The 18,966-nt window shown below is 41.1% G+C and overlaps 1 protein-coding gene across 2 annotated transcripts in view; it reads left to right on the top strand.

The window, feature by feature from the left end:
- The window catches only part of SLC14A1 (solute carrier family 14 member 1 (Kidd blood group)), a 49,230-nt gene that overhangs the window by 6,063 nt on the left and 24,201 nt on the right, over positions 1 to 18,966 (top strand). Inside the window, exons 2-6 of one of the 2 annotated variants that reach the window (XM_042452198.1) lie at positions 2,073 to 2,251; positions 4,951 to 5,098; positions 11,217 to 11,406; positions 13,231 to 13,359; positions 15,092 to 15,284. In XM_042452198.1, the coding sequence (XP_042308132.1) occupies positions 2,078 to 2,251; positions 4,951 to 5,098; positions 11,217 to 11,406; positions 13,231 to 13,359; positions 15,092 to 15,284 (834 nt within the window). In that variant the 5' untranslated portion in view covers positions 2,073 to 2,077. The remainder of the gene's footprint in view (positions 1 to 2,072; positions 2,252 to 4,950; positions 5,099 to 11,216; positions 11,407 to 13,230; positions 13,360 to 15,091; positions 15,285 to 18,966) is intronic. The other variant, XM_042452199.1, reaches the window with a different exon arrangement.

Here is an 18,966-nt window from a genome sequence, read left to right as displayed (position 1 = left end):
CACAGTTCTACTCTAGTTGGGACTAATGAATAGGATTCAGGCTAGGAACTCATGTTGATCTACTTCAAGGTATGTAACTGTGCTAGGTCCTGAAACTAATCTTTCATCTCCAAGGCCCTCAGGGGCCCACACAGACTGACAAAATTCCTCCAAAACCCACATAAATGTCAATTATTTTTATTAAAAATACTTTATTCTTATTTACATGAAATTTCTCACATGTTACACAATCCAAGCTCAACATTATAATAAAAAGAAACCATGCTTCAACAATCCATGTAACTAGCCTACATTTCACTAGCTTGTTTGCAAGATTGTCATAGGAAACCTTGTCAAAGGCCTTACTGAAATCAAGATATACTATATCCACAGCATTCCTTTCATCTACCAAGCTAGTAATTTTATCAAAGAAAGAGATCAGGTTTGTCTGGCATGACTTGTTTCTCTGAAACCCATGTTGACTTTTTGTGATTATGGCATTGCCTTCTAGATGTTCACAGACTCTCTGTTTAATGATCTGCTCTAGAATCTTTCCTGGTATAGATGTCAGACTAACTGAATGATAATTGTTGGGATCCTCTTTTTTCCCCTTTTTGAAGATGGGGACAACGTTTGCCCTCCTCCAGTCTGCTGGGACTTCTCCTATTCTCTGGGAATTCTCAAAGATTATTGCCAATAGCTCAGATATTACATTTGCTAGTTCTTTTAGTACCCTTGGATGCAATTCATCTGGTCCTGGAGATTATATTTATTTATTCTGTACTGAAATTCCCCTATTCTGTCCTCTGCGCCATTATCCTCAGGTTGAGCACCCTTTTCCTTTTCTGAGAAGACTGTACATAGATTCTAAATAGATTGTACATAGAGTTGTAGAATCAGAGAATTGTAGAGTTGGAAGAGACCAAAAGGGCCATCCAATTCAATCCCATTATGCCACTCAGGAACTCACAATCAAAGCATACCCGACAGATGGACATCCAGCCTCTGTTTAATGACCTCCAAGGAAGGAGACTCCACCACTCTCCGAGGGAGTGTGTTCCACCATCGAACAGCTCTTACTGTCAAGAAGTTCCTCCAACTGTTGAGGTGGAATCTCTGTTCCTGGAGTTTGCATCCATTGTTCCATGTTCTAGTCTCTGGAGCAGCAGAAAACAAGCTTGCTCCATCCTCCATGTGACACCCCTTCAAATATTTAAAGAGGACTATCATATCACCCCTTAACTGTCTCTTCTCCAGGCTAAACATACCCAGCTCCCTAAATCTTTACTCACAAGGCATGGTTTCCAGCCCCTTCACTGTTTTCGTCGCCCTCCTCTGGACACGCTCCAAACTGAAAAGAGGATATCTACTTTATGATCCCACTGAATGACAACTGGTGGTTTTTCATGTTAAAAAAAGGAAGAAGGGCCTGCAGATTTTTAAAGTGCTGTGTGTGTGTGTGTGTTACTCTTTTATTGAAAATGTTTTTAAAACATGTTTTAAGTGTTTTAGTCTTTCAGCTATTTTTAATCATGTTTTTTAGCAATGTTGATATTTAATTTCTTTTTAACTTTTGTAAATTAATATTTTCATTAGACTTTTTAAAAATTATTGTAAGCCAATTTGAATCCCTCTTTTGGGAGAAAGGCGGGATATATAAGCACAATAAATAAATAATAAAAGATAAAATTGCATCTCGTGGAGGATTATAGGAGAGACAATTCCTTCTCTCTCTCTCTCTCTCTCTCTCTCTCTCTCTCTCTCTCTCTCTCTGTGTGTGTGTGTGTGTGTGTGTGTGTGTGTGTGTGTAATTGGCCAGAAGGTGGCAGCCCAGGTAGTCTGGACATACTGAGGGCTTCAAAAATAGCCCGACGGACCACACGTAGCCTGGGACTGCACTTTGCCCATTCCTGGTCAATAGCAATTCTCCTAGAGGTCTACCAAGAGATGCCCAACCCTGCCATAATCTAAAGACGTACAGGGACACCTAACCAAGTGTCTGTAAAATAATAAACTACTTGCCAGGACAGAGCAAGAGCAAGTTCTCTGACTGACTTCATTCTCCCTGCCCTTTGTTACACATGCAATGCTAGGAAAGATGGATGGATGTTCTCTCATCGACAATCCTGGGCCTTCCACCATCCCAGTCCCATCAGATACATCATCAGATGGACACAAGCCTTATGACTCTGAATTAAAGAGCCATCGCTGGTCAGCATGTGCACAAGACCCCTCTCAAAGCATGCCACTCTTGGAAAGGCTGGAAGCCCAGGTAGGCATACTTTGAATGTGGCCTCCATCTAGAGTTCAGAATCAAAGATTAGGTTGGTGGAAGTACTGGTTTTGTCAAGCTATGATGGCAGAACCTTCAAATCACTCATGGATAGTTGCTTCTCCCTGGCCTGCTGATTTCTGAATTACTTCTAATCATAATGCAAAGAAATGCAGAAGACATGTACTGGATCATGCTATCAACCTATCTAGTGTAGCAGTCTATACTCAGATACCTATGGAAACCCCACAAGCTAAATGTGAGGGCAATGGCACCATCCCCACTTTTGTTCTCCGGCAACTTCTAGTATTGAGAAGTATACTAGCTCAGATACTGGAAGTGATAACCAACATAACTAGTTCACTTCCTTCCATGTATTCTTTCCAGATGAGTGGTAGAATTCAAAGATATAGCCATGTTAGTCTGTAGCATCAGTGGAGAGATCTTGTAGTACCTTTGAGACTAACTGAAAGAAAGAAGTTGGCAGCATGATCTTTCGGAGACTTCATTCTACTTCCTCAGATGCATTTAGTGGAGTCTCCAATGGCATATACATGTATGGCTCTCCCTGGTTATCACTCCACTAAATGCATCTAAGGAAGTAGACTGAAGTCTACAAAAGCTCATGCTGGCAACTTCTTTATATCAGTTAGTCGCAAAGGTGCTACAAGATCTCTCTACATACTCTTTCCAGATGAGATAGGGTAAGTGGCCATAAGCAAGAGGGAATTTTCATTGATAGCACCCTATTTATCAAATGCCCACATGGCACATAAAGCACAGTATTTAGAGCACAAGGTGAAGACATTTTAATTCCCCTAGGCATTGGTGACAGTATTATTGGGGAGGGGTTATATAATGCAGTGGTTTTTGGCTGGTTTTATTCTTGAGTATTATTCTGTGCTGTCTTTAGTCATTGCTTTCTTGTTTGTAATATATATACTACACTCAGTATCCCACTGTTGAACAGCTCTTACCATCAGGAAGTTCTTCCTAACATTTAGGTGGGATCTCTTTTCCTGTAATTTGAATCCCTTGCTCCATGTCCTAGAACTCTACTGCATTGGCCCTGGAACAGGCTGTAGCATTCCAAAACAGAACAGTCTGGGGACAGGAGGCGGTGGGGAACGGATTTTACTGCACAGCGAGAACACTGCCACTGCCACTGAGCATACCCATCCTGTTCCGGATGTGTTCCCCAGGGGGCGATTTCAGGGAACGCTTCTCAAGTATTCCCAAAAATTGCCCCCCTCTGGGATGCATCTGGAATGGGATGTGGATGTTCGGCAGCGGCAGCAGCATTCCCACTGTGCAGTAAAATCTGATCCCTACTGCCTCCCATCCCCAGAATGTTCCATTTTGGAACACTACAGGCCTGTTCCAGGGCCAATACAGTAAAGTTCATTGTCTCTGGATTAGTGAAAAGCAAGCTTGCTCCTTCCTCAATTTGTTATCATTGTCGTTAAGTGCCTGCAAGTAGTTTTTGACTTATGGACCCTACGGCAAGCTATCATTGGGTTTCCTGGGACTGAGAGTGTGTGACTTGCCCAAAGTCACCCTGTGGGTTCCCATGGCTGAGTGGGGAACTGAGCCCTGATCTCCAACATCATAGTTCCACACTCAAACCAACACACCACTCTGGATCTCCTCAATATGATATCCCTTCAAATATTTAAACAGAGCTCTCATATCACCTCTTAACCTTCTCTTCCCCAGGCTAAACTTAGGGCATGACTTCCAGACATTTCACCCTTTTTATCACCCTGCTCAGGGAACACTCCACCTTGTCAATATGTTACTTGATTTGTGTGTTTATAGACACAAACACACACACAAAAGCCAGTGTGGTGTAGTGGTTTGAGCACTGGACTACAGAGATCAGGGTTCAATTCCCCGCTCAGCCATAGAAACCCACTGAGTGATCATGAGCAAGTCAGATACACTCAACCACAGAAAACCCCATGATAGCTTCACCTTAGGGTCACCGTAAGTGAGGAAGGACTTGAAGGCACATATACACATATACACAATATATACACATATATACAGACAGACAGGCACACATACATATCTGCTCAGTGAACTGAATATCAGGCATACTAATCACCAAATTACACCAAATGTGCAAAAATTAAAGTAAATTAAAACAAATAAAACAACCTCGGCCCTAGTGCTCATTCTAGAGTGGTTCCATTGAATCAATGGAATTTACATAAATGATGTTTTAACAAGCAGCCATTGTCTCAATAGGTCAACCCCAGTACAGAAGCACTAATAGTAGAATGTAGCACCATAAACATGATCAACTTCACTAAAAGTGCAATACACTAGGGATGTACGTACATATATACATAATACATACATAGGCATAGACAGTATATTAGTCTGCATCAAAGAGAATAAGTAGTGCAGATCCATAGGTATATTTCCAAGGACTACCTTTTCTAACTTATTGCAGCTTTAACAACAAAGAGTTCTGTGACATCTTTAAACTTAATATGTCTTGCCAACTTTTATTTGGCAAAGCTGTTTTAGGACAGTGACCCATCAGTATCTGATGAAGGGGGTAGGAATCAACAAACTTTTTTGCCAAATAAAGCTTGCTAATGTTTCAGCTGTGCCAAAGGTCTTTGTTGATCATTTAGGCAGCAATTCATGAACAGCTGTGAGACCTTGCAATGTTGTTACTTTTGTTTCAGGAGAGTCCAAAACTCAAGATGGAAATGGAAACCACCAGAGAAAAGTCCAACAAAATACAAAGTCAGACAGGGGGATGCTGGGGCCAAATCTGCAAACCTCTGAGCTACATCACAGGTGATATGAAGGCATTTGGAGAGTGGCTGAAAGGTAATAAACATATATAAGATACGTGGAAGAAACAAAATGACCCTTTGTGGAGACATATGGAGAAGAAAACACTTCTTAGCTATAAAACTATTAGGTAGACTTTCAGCTTGTGACCCATTTTCTGGCTCAAAGTCCCGGTGGCATAAATTCACACACACATATTTGCAAAATAGGGTGGGGAGGCTCTAGTAGAATTTGGGGGGTTGTATTTTTGGACTACAGCTCTGAGAATCTTACAACATCAGGCTGAGGGAGGGATAGGGAGCTGCAGTCTTACAAAGAATGGCTGGCACTCAGTATTGCAGTTTCCTGATTCTGTGGTTTCCTGCAGTTTCTCGGATTCTTAATCTAGAATATAAGAATATGCTTAGAGTTGTAGACCTATAACTGTTCTGTATTCAGTGAGACTATGTAGTCACTCTAAGACTATGTAAATGCCACTCTAGCCCACCTTAAGAACCAGCAGCTGGATCAGGCAAAGGAGACCCATTCAGCTTCCAAATGATGTAAGGAAGATAACATTTCCAGCCCACCAACACTAAGGAATGAGGCTGAGACAATCAGAAGCAGAGCCTGTCATAAGTCCCGCTGCAGTGCCACTTGTTGGCAGGAGTGGTAGAAATGTAATCCTTGTGGATTGATTGCCAGCTGATCAGACCTCCTTCACCTGATCTGGCTGCAGGCTCCTAAATTGGGCTGGGAGGATCAGGTCAAAAGACTTAGGACTTTATTACATACTGTAAAGCTAAAAAGTGGGATTTTGACAGAATAAAAGCTTCTTTGGCCAGTACTCATCACACAATGTCATGTCCATCCTGCTGCTCCCTTGCATTTCATTCATTACTGTTGTGCACCTTTTCATTGACAGGCAACCCCATCAATAAGCTCCCAATTTCACTGCTATTGCATTACTGCCTTCATGAGGATCTATTTCTCAGGCAGCCATGTGGTATGAATGGGCATGATACTGCTCCTTTTTCCCTCGCCCCCCCCCCATAGCAATTGCAGTCACCAAAAGCTTCCTGACATTGGCTGCTGTGTAAACATTCACATGGCAGCCAGCTTTGGGAGGCAGTTGGCAGCCACAATCACTTGCACAGGGTCTCTGCATTTCAGGAAGGGCAAGGAGGAGCAGTTGCAGCTATCAACACCTCCCAAAGCCACCTGCTCTGTACACATTCATGCTAGTTTAGGAACAGAAGCATACTGTGTACACATTCACACAGCAGCCGACTTTGGGAGACTGTTGACAGCTGCAATTGCTCATTCCCACCCTTCATTCCAGAAAGTGGAGTTTGGCAGTGTGGAAAACAGATAATGTGACCATGGATCGCCAAAGCACTGTAGTGGGGGAAAGTTTGATATGAAATTATGTCAAATTGGTATGTTTCCATTCTAGTACTAGCATGATTGTGATGGGACAGCAGAACGGTGTGATAAAATATGTGGAAGATAGTGGAACAACAGAAGGCACTGGCATTTGGGTTCCATGGAGGTACATTTACATTCATGTGAAAACATACACTATATTCCAGTAAAGATACACTTACCCTTCACTTGGACATTTGAATCCTAGAGACCAGGGCTTGAAAAAAAATAGTTGATATTCTACATTGGCTACTTAGTTACTAAGACAGAGAGTAACTGTTGCTGAAGATACCTAGTGTTGCATCTACAGTGCAAATAACAGAACCTGTGAGGGTAACATGATGCAAATAACAAGAAGTTTGGATTACAGTAATGTCTGTTACGTGGCGCTGGCTTTGAAAACAGTACAGAAATGTCATCTGGCCCACATGACTCCCTCATAACAGCCTCACTAGCTACTGGCCTGTTTCCAAGCACAATTCAGTCTGCAAGTTATGATCTATGTCCACAAAGCCTGCCAGCATAAAAGGCTCCACCAGGCAATAGAAGGGCAGAAAGGTGGGAGCCAGTTTAGCCTCCATGAGAAGTGAGTTACAGAGCGTGGGAGCAGCCACTAAGAAGGACTTATCTCATGTCTCCACTAAATATTCCAGTAAATGGGGCAGTGCTGAGAGAAAAGTCTACACTGAAGGAAACAGTCTCTGGCTACCTATGGGAGAATATATTATTTAGATAGCCTGGATCTACGCTATTTAGGGTTTTATGATCAGAATCCTGTTGGTGTCATAAGTTGTTGTTGTTGTTATTTCTTACCCACTTCCCCTCATGGATTGAGGTGGGACACAACAACAAATCAACAATGAACAACATCAATCAAAACATTAATTAAAGCACACAACAATTTGAAAGGACAAATATGACATATACAATTTAAAACAGTCCACATTTAAAATTCAGCATTTAATTTCACTATTTAAAAATCATCTGAATAAGCCTGCTGGAAGATACTGGTCTTCAATGCTGTTTCAAATTCAGACAGCGTATTCATTTGCTGAATCTCTTCTGCCAGGTCATTCTACAGTCTAAGAGCAGCTGAAGAAAAAGTGCTCTGGCTGAAAGTGGACTTACTCCAGGCTGACTGGAGTGAATGTCCAATGACAGGTTCACTTTAAGATTACCATAGTTTGGAAATGTCTTGACAGCACCCAACAAGAATAAACATATCACAAGATATTTATTCCTGGGTGTCTTCCTTTTGTCCACTTTGTCCCAGTTCCAAAGCATGTATTTATCTTGTTTGAAGTCCAGTGCACAGTTTAAATGATATACAAGGAGAAGGGGAAGTGTGTGTGTGTTGCAATCCCATCACAAGCTGGATGAAGACGCTCATGCCATCTGCCATTTTAGATGTAATCAACATAAATAAGCCCTTCTCTTTTTAAAGCATGAACTTTTTTTTAAAGCTGCTGGTGCACTGCTCAGTCAACCTGCCAACTCCACAATGTTTTTACAAACAATAATAAATATATGTCATATTTTACAACCCCCTGTCCATGCTAAGAGCCTTGCCAGATGTTGCTGGAATTACAGACACTGGCAAGCATCCCAGTCCATAAACTCTCAAACAACAGAAATAAAGCCCTACTGGAATTCTCTCCCCCCCCCCCCTTTACTGGAATTGTCAAAGGGTTAAATGACATGTTATGTTGAAGTGCAGCTGAAAGTTTCTTTCTTTCTTTCTTTTCTCACTTGCAAATAACTGGCGGGGGGCTTGTCTAGTTCAGGCTGAGCTATGATGCATGGATGGAGGATGTGCACAACTCCTACCCAGACAGCCCGCTGCAAAATAAATAAATAAATAAAGATGTCCAGACACTCAAAATGCAAAAAATTGTAAGGTCCATGGTGAGTGTACAAAAAAGTGATTCTGTGTGTTTTCTGACCCCCAAGTGTAGGGAGATAAATGTAGCTGTAAAAAGCAGCTGGGAGACTTTGGGTGGGCCAGGCCCAATGGGCCCAATCCATACTACAAAATTGTAATAATTTAATATCTACTGTTATTTTATTATATTTATTTATATCTCACGTTTTTCCAAGTTCGAGATTCAAATTGGCTTATACCAGCTTTTTTTCTTACGTAAAACTTCACAACATGAAAAAGTTTAAAATGTAGGCCAGATTCTTATTTAATTTAATTTAATTTTTTTAGAAAATGTAGATCAAATTCCATATAGCCAACTTAGGGCATGTCTGCATGGGCCCATTGACTTGTCCCCCCCCCCCACAATCCTCATGGCAACAGGTCCCACAATGCAGGGCCAAATTCCTGATTCAAGTGCAGACTGTTTACAATGGAGAAGGCCAATTCTGCACAGAATCCACCCCCTTTCCTCTCTGAAACCAGTACAAAATAACTCAGTTTATGCGCTAGATTTGGCAAGAAAATCTGGAGTACTTTGTAGTGATGCTGGGCAGCTGACTACACACACACACACACACACACACACACACACACACACACTGTGTTGCCTGCTGCCACCTCCTCTGGGTCACTCCTGCTGAGATTGCAATGACATGCCCTCGTTGTGCATCTGACCTCAGACGGAGCAACTTGTACCAATAGTGTCTAGACCAGGGGTTCCCAACTTTTTTGACTCACGGAGCCCTTATTTCCATGGTGGAGCCCCAAGAGGCCTATCCCATGTATGACAAGTTAATGGTGTTTAGGAGTATATATAAGAATATATTCTTGTTCTTTAATTTTATTCAATTTTTATTTCTTTTATTTTCCTGGAGTGACCATGGAGCACCTGGGAAGTGCATACAGAGCCCTAAGGGCTCCTCAGAGCACAGGTTGGGAACCTCTGATCTAGACAGCCACCCGGTGTTGCTCCAGAGTACGAAGGTAATGGGGAGAATCCGGGAGCAGCTACAGGGCTAGAATACTCCAGGAGTATTCCAGCCACTGTTAATGAGCCCCTATTACAAATGTGTAACTAAATAGTCTCTCCAAACCAACCTTAACAGCAAGCAGCTACTCTGAGTGACTGGGGTCTGTTCTGCTGGCAATTGAGGCACACCAGTATGACATTTGCAACCTTCTCTCACCAGTGATCTGGCATGAGGAGGAATTTAAACAAGGGTCATGCTTCTGATTGTCACTTGCTAGCAGGAGGAGGCTGGAAACATCTTACTGCATTGCAATTGCATTTCTCCCACATCCTAGCCAAAGGAACTTATGATGATTGTGGAACTGAGAGAAAGTCATCCCCATTGGATCTTAGGACTCTAGTTTGTATGGGGAGTTAGGGTCTCAACAGACCGGCACTAAACATCTGCCTTGGAGCAGAGTGGGGGCCTGGCATCTGCAGGGCGCAAGCCCCGATGCTGCCCTGATGCTGTGCATCATGCTGTGCACCTGAACATATGGTGGGCAGCGTCACAGCACTCCTTTGGCACTACGTCCAGATGATGCACACCAAAAAGAGTGCCTAAAAGTTGTGCTACTGGTGGCTATGGCTCCCTTTCCACAGCATAAAAAGAAGCTGCTTTTTGCAGCTCCTTTTTGTGCTGTGGAAAGGCCAGATTGGGGCCATGGTGTGCAATTGCTATGGCCCCGATGCAGCTAGGAAAGGGGCAGCATCCCGCCGCCCCTTAGAGGCTGTCTGTATAGCCCCTTAGTCTTTCAGATAGTCAGGTTCTAAGCTGTGTAGGCCTTTCTAGATCATGACCAGAACTTTGAATTGTACCCAGAAATGAACCAGTAGCCAGTGAACCTGAATCACCAAGAAAAATGATCCATGGCAAAGACCCCAGTGAGCATTCTGGCCACAGCATTTTGGACCCACTGAAGTTTTCAAACATTTTCCAAAGGTAGTCCCAAGTAGAGTGCATTATAGTACAAGATGATAAATATGAGGATGATGAGAATTTAAAGTCCACCTATCTGCACATGTGTCTCATCTGTACAGCAAGAGCATCTCCTAAAACTGGTGTCTCTATTGTCTGGCAACTGTAGACAAAGATTTTGAGTGACTGTGCCCAAATTTTGGAAAGCTGCCCTCAGAAAGGGTCATGTGTTACCAATACTAAAAACATTTCAAAGGCAGACCTTTGTATTTTCCTGAAATGTTTAACAATGTTTTTTTCTCCTTGATGGTATATGTTATGTTGCTATTTTTATCTGCTTTTTTAGATCTGGATCATTTTTTGCTAGAACTCCCAGAATGTCCTAGCTGGCATGGCCCATGGCCTTAGTGGCTGAGAGATTCTGGGAGATGCAGTCCAAAAGGTAGCTTTTTCTAAGCTCTGTCCATTCCAAATACTGATGAGACTTAAAACTGCTTTGCTTCTACAATGTGGCTGCAGCATCACCTCCATCCAGGGTGACCAGATGTCATAACTGCAAAGGAGGACAAGGTATTGTAAAATGTAGGACATTCAAGAAAAATTGAGGATGTTACAAAATAAAAGCTAAAACACTCATCATTCATATAAATAAATAATAAAAATAAGAATATGAAAACTCATAAATTCATGTTTCTTAGTCATGCTCAAAATGGAGGATATTTTAAAATTCCTCATGGAAAGGAGGTTGCAATGTAGGACATGTCCTAAAAAAGTAGGATGTCTGGTCACCCTGCTTCTATCCACATGTACAGTATGTTGCATATGTGTGCCATGTGTATGTTCATATGTGGAGAAACCACCTTAGTTTGCACATCTTGTTTCCTCTGGGGATATCTTTCAGATAAGCCTATGTTGTTCCAGTTCACTGACTGGGTGCTGCGTGGTGTGTCTCAGGTGATGTTTGTCAGCAATCCACTTAGTGGTCTGGTCATGCTTGTTGGATTTCTGGTCCAGAGTCCTTGGATGACCCTCACATGTTGCACAGGTGTCATTGTCTCAACTTTAACAGCACTTGTCCTAAGCCAAGAGAGGTAGGTTTGACCTTTACTTGATACTGAAATACTTTAAATCTTCCTTCCTTCCTTCCTTCCTTCCTTCCTTCCTTCCTTCCTTCCTACCTTCCTTCCTTCCTACCTTCCTTCCATTGTTCCTCTCTTCTTGCCTTCCCTTTCCTTCCAATACATAGAGCACTGAGTCAACAGAACCTGTTGATACAAAAAATACAAGGGATTGAACCATGGTGCTAATCCTAACTAGACAGTGTGTGTATGTGCCTTCAAACTACCTGCTGATTTATTGCAATCCCATGAATTTCTTAGGCCTTTCTTAGGTAAGGAATACTCAGAGGTAATTTTGCCAGTTCCTTCCTCAGAAATATAACCCATAGCACCTAGTATTTGTTGGTGGTCTACCATCTAAGAACTAACCATGTCTACCCTAAATACCCTAAAGACACCAGATCCCATCTGATCTCAGAAGCCAACAAGGATCAGTCATGGTTACTTCTTGGATTGGAGATGGCCAACAAATACCAGTTGTTGTAAGCTATATTTCAGAGGAAGGAACTGGCAAAACCACCTCTGAGTATTCCTTGCCTTTAAAAAAAAAAAACCTATGAAATTGATAGATTTGCCATGTCAAAAGGGGGACTTGAAGACATGTATACATACACAATACAGTTAATTAAAGATATTGACAAAATGTTGCAACAGTTAAATATAAAATTACAGTAAGTGCTGAAACTGTACCATAAGAGGCTAAAAGTAAAATGTCAAATGAATGGTTTTTGTAATGTAATTGTAGCAAAGAACTCTCCCAATTATATTTCATTTCAGCTAGAGCACAAAATGTTCTTGAACTCAGCACATGTTGCTTTTCAGGAAAGGCATCTGAAACTACCTGCTGGTAGTTTCTACCTATGACTTTATAAGATTTATTTTCTGTAAGACTCATTATCTTACAAAAGAATGTAGATAGGAGCCAAGAAAAAATCAACAAAACCTTTTCAGCAGCTTATATTGCTGCCAAAACAATTTAAATGCCTGCAATGTATCAAGTTGCACACCTTAATCAGAAAGAAAAAACATCCAACTGAAGCAAAATGTAATATAAAATAAATTTGTTATACTATAACCAACACAAAATACATCTATAAGAAAGTGGATGGAATTAGTTAACTATACTTAAGGCTGCATCCACGCTGCAGAAATAATCTGGTTTGATTTTGCTCAGTGGTATCACTAGGGGCTGTGGGGGGTGCGGATTGCACCAGGTGACACCCTAAAAGGGGGGGGGGTGACACCTCTGCTGCCCTATTCAAACACCTGTATTTTGGCAGTAACATTGTGGCATTTTCCTGTATCTCTTTAAAATGCTTTAAGAGATGGTGAGAGTGAGGTGAAGCTCAGTGGGAGAAAAAAGGAGGAGCCCTAGAATTTTTTTAATGCTCAAGTCCCATTAAATACAATGGCATAGTTAAAAAAAAAAAGTCCCTTATATAAAATAGCAAAATCAAGGTTTGCTCTTTGGAATTTCTATATTTTTAAAATATTTCCAAACCGTGGACTATTGAATCAGTGGATTAAAAAATATGTGGATATGAAGGGCTGACTGTATCATTTCTCTCAGTATTTCCGAATGCAATATCTGGCTTGGCTACTTGCGGGAGCCAGTGTTCATTTTCCTGTATTTTCTAGTAGTCCAATAGTAACAGTAACTTTTTTGTAATGAGTAAATCAGTGAGCAAGAGCCATCCTGGTGTAGTTGTATGAGCACTGGATTATGACTCTGGAGACCAGGTTTCGATTCAAAGATTTCAATGTATCTTTGACTGGATACTTTTCATCCTGATGCAGGTCGGCCATTGCTGCAGGACTCTATGGTTACAACGGAGTCCTAGTGGGGATGCTCATGGCTGTATTCTCAGACAAGGGCGAGTATTATTGGTGGCTGTTGCTTCCTGTGGTTCTTGCATCCATGACATGGTGAGTGAGTCCAAAGGAGTTACATCTTTTAATACCCTGCCTTTCTTCCAACATAGGAGAATTCAAAATAAAATACAACTTTAAACAAAGGTATAATACAAGTTTTTTTAAAAAAAAACATTAAATAGACAATACTAGGGACTTTCAGGGACTGGTGGAAGGACTTAGCAGCTGCAAAATTTGGTCCAGAGTCCACATGTGGTCCAACCCTGGTCTGTATGCTATGCCACACCACACCTGCTCAAACAGCCTTAACATACTCTCTTTTCACTTGTTTTATTTTCCGTTAAGATAATTTGCATTAAATTGGTTCTTCAAACTGCTATGAACTTGTTTGCTCTCTCTTCATTAAATTTGTATGCATGTACATATTTTTCCTTGACTACACATATAAAAAGTCACATTGAAACACATTTACAACATGACCATTCACTTTACCAGAATTGTTATGCACCTTACTGCAATTATCATTCTTCACTTTGATAAATCAGAGGTGTAGCCAGCCATATCCCCCCCAAACTGTGAAAATTGAAATGTCACATAGATCCTCCCAACAGAACCATAAATTTGCTCTATTTTACTCTAACAACTGGCACTTCTGAAACAGAAACAACAAGCCATGTGTCCTTTTGTTATCACTTTCTCCTGCCTTTTGGGATGAAATAATGATGGCAAAGTTTTCTTCTTTTGAGCTTTCTCATGATTAAGATTTTGTGCACAAGCAAAAACATTATCAAAGTTTGGAAGTAGCAACTTTATTCTTACCATCCTGCATGATGTCATAATACTCCATTCTCCCTCCAGAGGGAACCAGTCCTAAACACATGGCTTTTGCCAAATGGTTTTTTCCAACAGGACAAAAGATACACATTTACACTAACATCTCCTTCATCTTTCTTCTGTAATGCAATAAGGCCCTTAGAGTTAGAAAGAATCACATGGGGCACCTAATCCAAACTCCTGCCATGCAAGAATACACAAGTGAAGCACTCCTGAAAGATGCCTATCCAATCTCTGTGTAAAGCTCTGCAAAGAAGGAAAGTCCACCACCCTTAAGCAGTTCATTTCACTACTGAACAGCTCTCACAGTAAATATGTTCTTCCTAATGTTTGGATAGAATCTCTTTCCTTGTACAGTGCATTCTCCACATTCTCTAGTATTAGGGGTGTGAGACTCCTATGGGAGTGGAAAACCCACAAATATATATATATATCTCTGAGAGAACATCTCTCTAGTAATCTCTGGGTCCTCCAGTGCAACTTGATGTTCAATATCTACCACCATTGCACTGGAGGACCTACAAATGCCTAAAGAAGTGTTTTCTCTAGGAATCTTTGTTGTGACTCTGTGATCAACTACTGCAGAGGTGTGTTAGTGACCCTAGAGATTCCTAGAGAAAATATATTATTCAAATCCATGAATAATCAAATCCACAAAAGTCAAAGCCTCAAATGTGGAGGGCCATTTGCAATTTGAATAGCAAAAAGGCATGTGTATGTAAGCAACACTTATGTCACTAACAGGATTCTGTCTGAAAACCAAGATGGCACAATAGAATGGGCAAATGGAAACATTGACTGTCCTAGTATTAGTAAAAGGGGTTCCCAGTCAAAAGAAAAATGCCCAGTGAAAACTAGCATACTTGGTAGCCATAAAATACTGAGTGTCTGTTGGAAAAGAAATGATGATAAGGCACTTTGTTTAGTCATTACTTCTTTTCTTCTTTTCCAGCCCTCTTTTCACAAGCGCTTTGGCTTCTCTATTCAGTAAATGGGACCTGCCAGTTTTCACTCTGCCTTTCAACTTGGCTCTGAGTCTCTTCGTAGCTGCCACTGGACACTACAATCTCTTCTTCCCCACAACACTTATTCAGCCTATAAACTCAGTACCCAACATCACTTGGCCGGAGGTCCAGGTTTCTTTGGTAAGATCATTTTTAACACTTGCATATCTGAAACATGGTTGTTTAAGAGAAGGTGAGACCATCAGAATGTAGGGATCAGAGGGAGTAATTCACCTCCAAATGTAGGACTATAGGGCCTAAGTTGTGTGACCATCATGGCATTCTGGTTGCTAGAGTTAACAGGACAGGAGTATCCCAGGCCATGAGATCATATCCTCCAACTGTCCTGAATTGGCAGGGACAGCCCCAAATAATCCTCTGTTATCCCACTTTTTCAGCTACTTTTGAAATGTCCCAGTTTCTCTCACATGCTTTCACTTTGCCCCTTTGTCCTCAGCTTGCTTCAGTTTGCTCCACAGTGAGTTCAAATTGCAAAAAAAGTTTGCACTTCATTAATTCAACAGCGAGAGAAGAGAGAAGGGGTAGAATGTTTCCTTCTCTGCAGACTCAAGCAGAAGCAAACTCCTGGAGACTATCCTACCTTGCGTGTTCCTCTTCATTAATAAATTCTGCCATTTTGACTACACCGATATTGCCAGCCCCATGTGTCCCAGTTTTCATCTGTGAAATGTTCGAGGCTATGCTTGCAGCTCTGCAAACGTACAGTGAGTCCCACACCCACCCTAGTCACTCCATAAGGTTATTTTAATAGTTCAACAGGAGCCAGCATGGTGAAGTGGTTTGAGACCAGTGTTCCATTCCCTGATCTGCCATGAAGCTCACTGGATGACCTTGGACAAGTAACATGCCCTCTTCCTCACTGTATAGCAATGGCAAACCCCTTCTGAACAAATCATGCCAATAAGACACCATGATAAGGTCACCTTAGGGTCTCCATAAGTCATAATTGACATGAAGGCACATGAACTACAGCAAAGGGTCAACAGGGACTAAAAAACTCAGAGGTCAATATTTTAAAAACGTTTGCTCTGCAAATGGCCAATAGTGATGCTCAAAGCTTCAGCAGGAGAGGGGAGGGAATTTAAGATCCATTTTGCCCCTCCTCACTCTTTGAATCTTGGAAGAAACCTTTCCTCAAAAAGCAGGCCCTCTGTGACTTAGTCCTAGGATGCCTCTTGAGACGCTCTAGGTATCAGCACTGAGTGGTGTTCCATAGTGGCAGAAGGGAGATCCATCCCCTTTTACCACAGTTCCAAACAGACAGTGACCCCTTACCCAATCCAGTGTTGGCTTGTACCCTCCATGTCAGTGGTTCACTGAATCCACTCTGGGTTTTATTCCAACCTTTAAAGACACTATCCAAAGTGCTGCCTCCCTAACATGGAAGCCACCAGTCTCTACATGAGCACCATGTTCTTGTTGTTCTTGTTGTTGTTAATACAGTATTTCTGCTATCATTATTATTGTTATTCTTCCTTTCCCCAAAACCAGGATTCGAGACAGCTTTCAAATTAAAACAAATACATTGTAGTTTAAAACAAAAACATCAGTAACACAGGCCTGCAAAACTGAGGATCATAATTTCAAAATGCATACTGGTTTTATAGGCATTTGTGTTCTAAATCCAAAAATGATCCTGCTTTGACATTTCCGTGTTGCAATATGTAACCGAATAAAATGATCCTGCAAAATTTTTTATCTTGCATAGGGTAACAAAGGTACACAAAAGACAAAAATCCATTCAAAAACACGAAAAGAAATTGCAGTGCACATGAGCATCCACACTTAATTGATAAAAATATATATTAAATTTGTGAAAGAACTGTGTGTGGTATGACATCTTTATTGTGGTTTCTTTTTAATTCAGCACCCAAAAATGCATTACAAACAGCTACAGTATTGAAAAATGTTTTTCCATCACATGGTTGTATAACTGTGTAATGTAAAAGCAGCCATGGTTTTAAATGCAGTTCCAACAGTTACATTATCCAACAATAATGGCAAAATATTCTCCAGTGGTTTTAGGATTAGCACTGAAGTGGAATCTGATCTCATGGGATTGAGGTACAGGGACTTTTTCATTTATAGGGACTGAAAAAAGAGGTGTGTCATTTTTCATTGTAGGCCTGTGTAACTAAACCTTGTGGATGTGGTAGGTCACTGACTCACAGCAGTTTGTGAACTGTTGCCTGATTTGATTCAGTGAGCCTCAGTGAGCAGCACTGTATATACTGGGAACTATAACAAAATTTACTAATTTATTTACTAAAATTGTATATCGTCTTTCTGACAAAAAATAAGCCCACCAGGCAGCTGATAACAGGAAAATTGGGAGAGGGTGGAATCTCAGTCCAGCGAGCTTACTCACCTGAACTTATGTGGGAGATATCGCTCCACTTCTCTGACCATAGTATAACCTTATTGCTATTGCTATTTGACAATGAGTTAGTTTTTAATAGAATAATTATTGTTATTGTATTTTACTGACGTGTTTTGTATGTGTTTTATTGGTTTGTAATCCCGCCTCAATCCACCTGGAAGAGGTGGGAAAATATAAGTATATTATTATTTCTATAGTGTAGTTACAAATGCATAATCACTATCATCTCCTGACCTGACTCCTCAAACCTACTTTAAGCGTGGCATAGTGGTTTGAGCACTGGACTATAACTCTGGAGACTAGGGTTCAATTCCCACTCAGCTATGAAACCCACTGAGCTTGGGCAAGTCAAATGCTCTCAGGCTCAGGGAAGGCAATGGCAAAACCTCTGGACAAATCTTGCCAAGAAAACCCCGTGATAGGTTTGCGTTGGGGTCACCATAAGTAAGGAACGACTTGAAGGACTACAACATTAACAGTGTGACACATACAATTAAATTATAAAGACAAGCTTTAAAATGTACTGATATAAGGAAACAGCCCTCTAACATAGTTTAGATGGAAAGGCCTGTCTGAATTTTTGAAAACTCCCTTCACATACGTGGCCTCTATTGCACTCTAACCCACATAATGATGGTTATTTGTTTTTCATGACAACCCCAAAGCCATGTAACACCACAGCGTTGGAAATGTGCCTTCCTATGCTGTTGGAAATTTTATTGCCATAATTTAGTTGTGTATGCAGTTGGGACTGCCAAGAGCTATAACCACCTAGTTGGGTTTAATTGATGTGTTATAACATCTAAGTGATCCTTCCAAATTCGGAATTTAGGAGACTTTGCTTTCTTCCTGGAGAATTTTTGTTTAAAGGGGCTGGGTTACTATGGAGTAAGCATGGGTGGCAAATTTTGAGAGCATCCAAAATCTGCCTTGTTGCAAGCATAACAAGAGCTATGACAAAGATGGTGATGGTGACAATAATGACAACGATGGCGACAATGATTGTCATCATCCCCATTTTCCACACAGGAAAACAAACACTTATTTGCAGACACATTTTCCTGTTCCAGCTCTACATTCACAGGCCTAACTAAAACAAATAGCTAACATAATGGCCTCAGTCCAACGTCACTTCAGTGTGGCATAAATAATTACATGCACACCTATGCTACACTGCCAAACTTCCTGAAACAGTCTTGAAGCTGCCTCACATGGCCATTTCAAGCGTTATGTATTGTCACTGGAATAGGAGACTGTGCTTCAAACCATGCATTTTTGTGTTGATCTCTCCTAATTGGTTAGCCCTCATTGCTGGAATTCTGTAAGGATCATACACACATGAAAGTTTCCCTTATATGTGCAGTTGTCCTTTTTTAGGTGCTGCAAGAATTGGAATTTCTTTTCTCCTTCCACAGTGCCTAA

This window comes from Sceloporus undulatus, chromosome 2 (assembly GCF_019175285.1).
Source record: "Sceloporus undulatus isolate JIND9_A2432 ecotype Alabama chromosome 2, SceUnd_v1.1, whole genome shotgun sequence".
In the NCBI taxonomy this organism is placed as follows: Eukaryota; Metazoa; Chordata; class Lepidosauria; order Squamata; family Phrynosomatidae; genus Sceloporus; species Sceloporus undulatus.
Note: the sequence above shows the minus strand (reverse complement) of the source record. Positions and strands in the feature narration are given on the sequence as shown.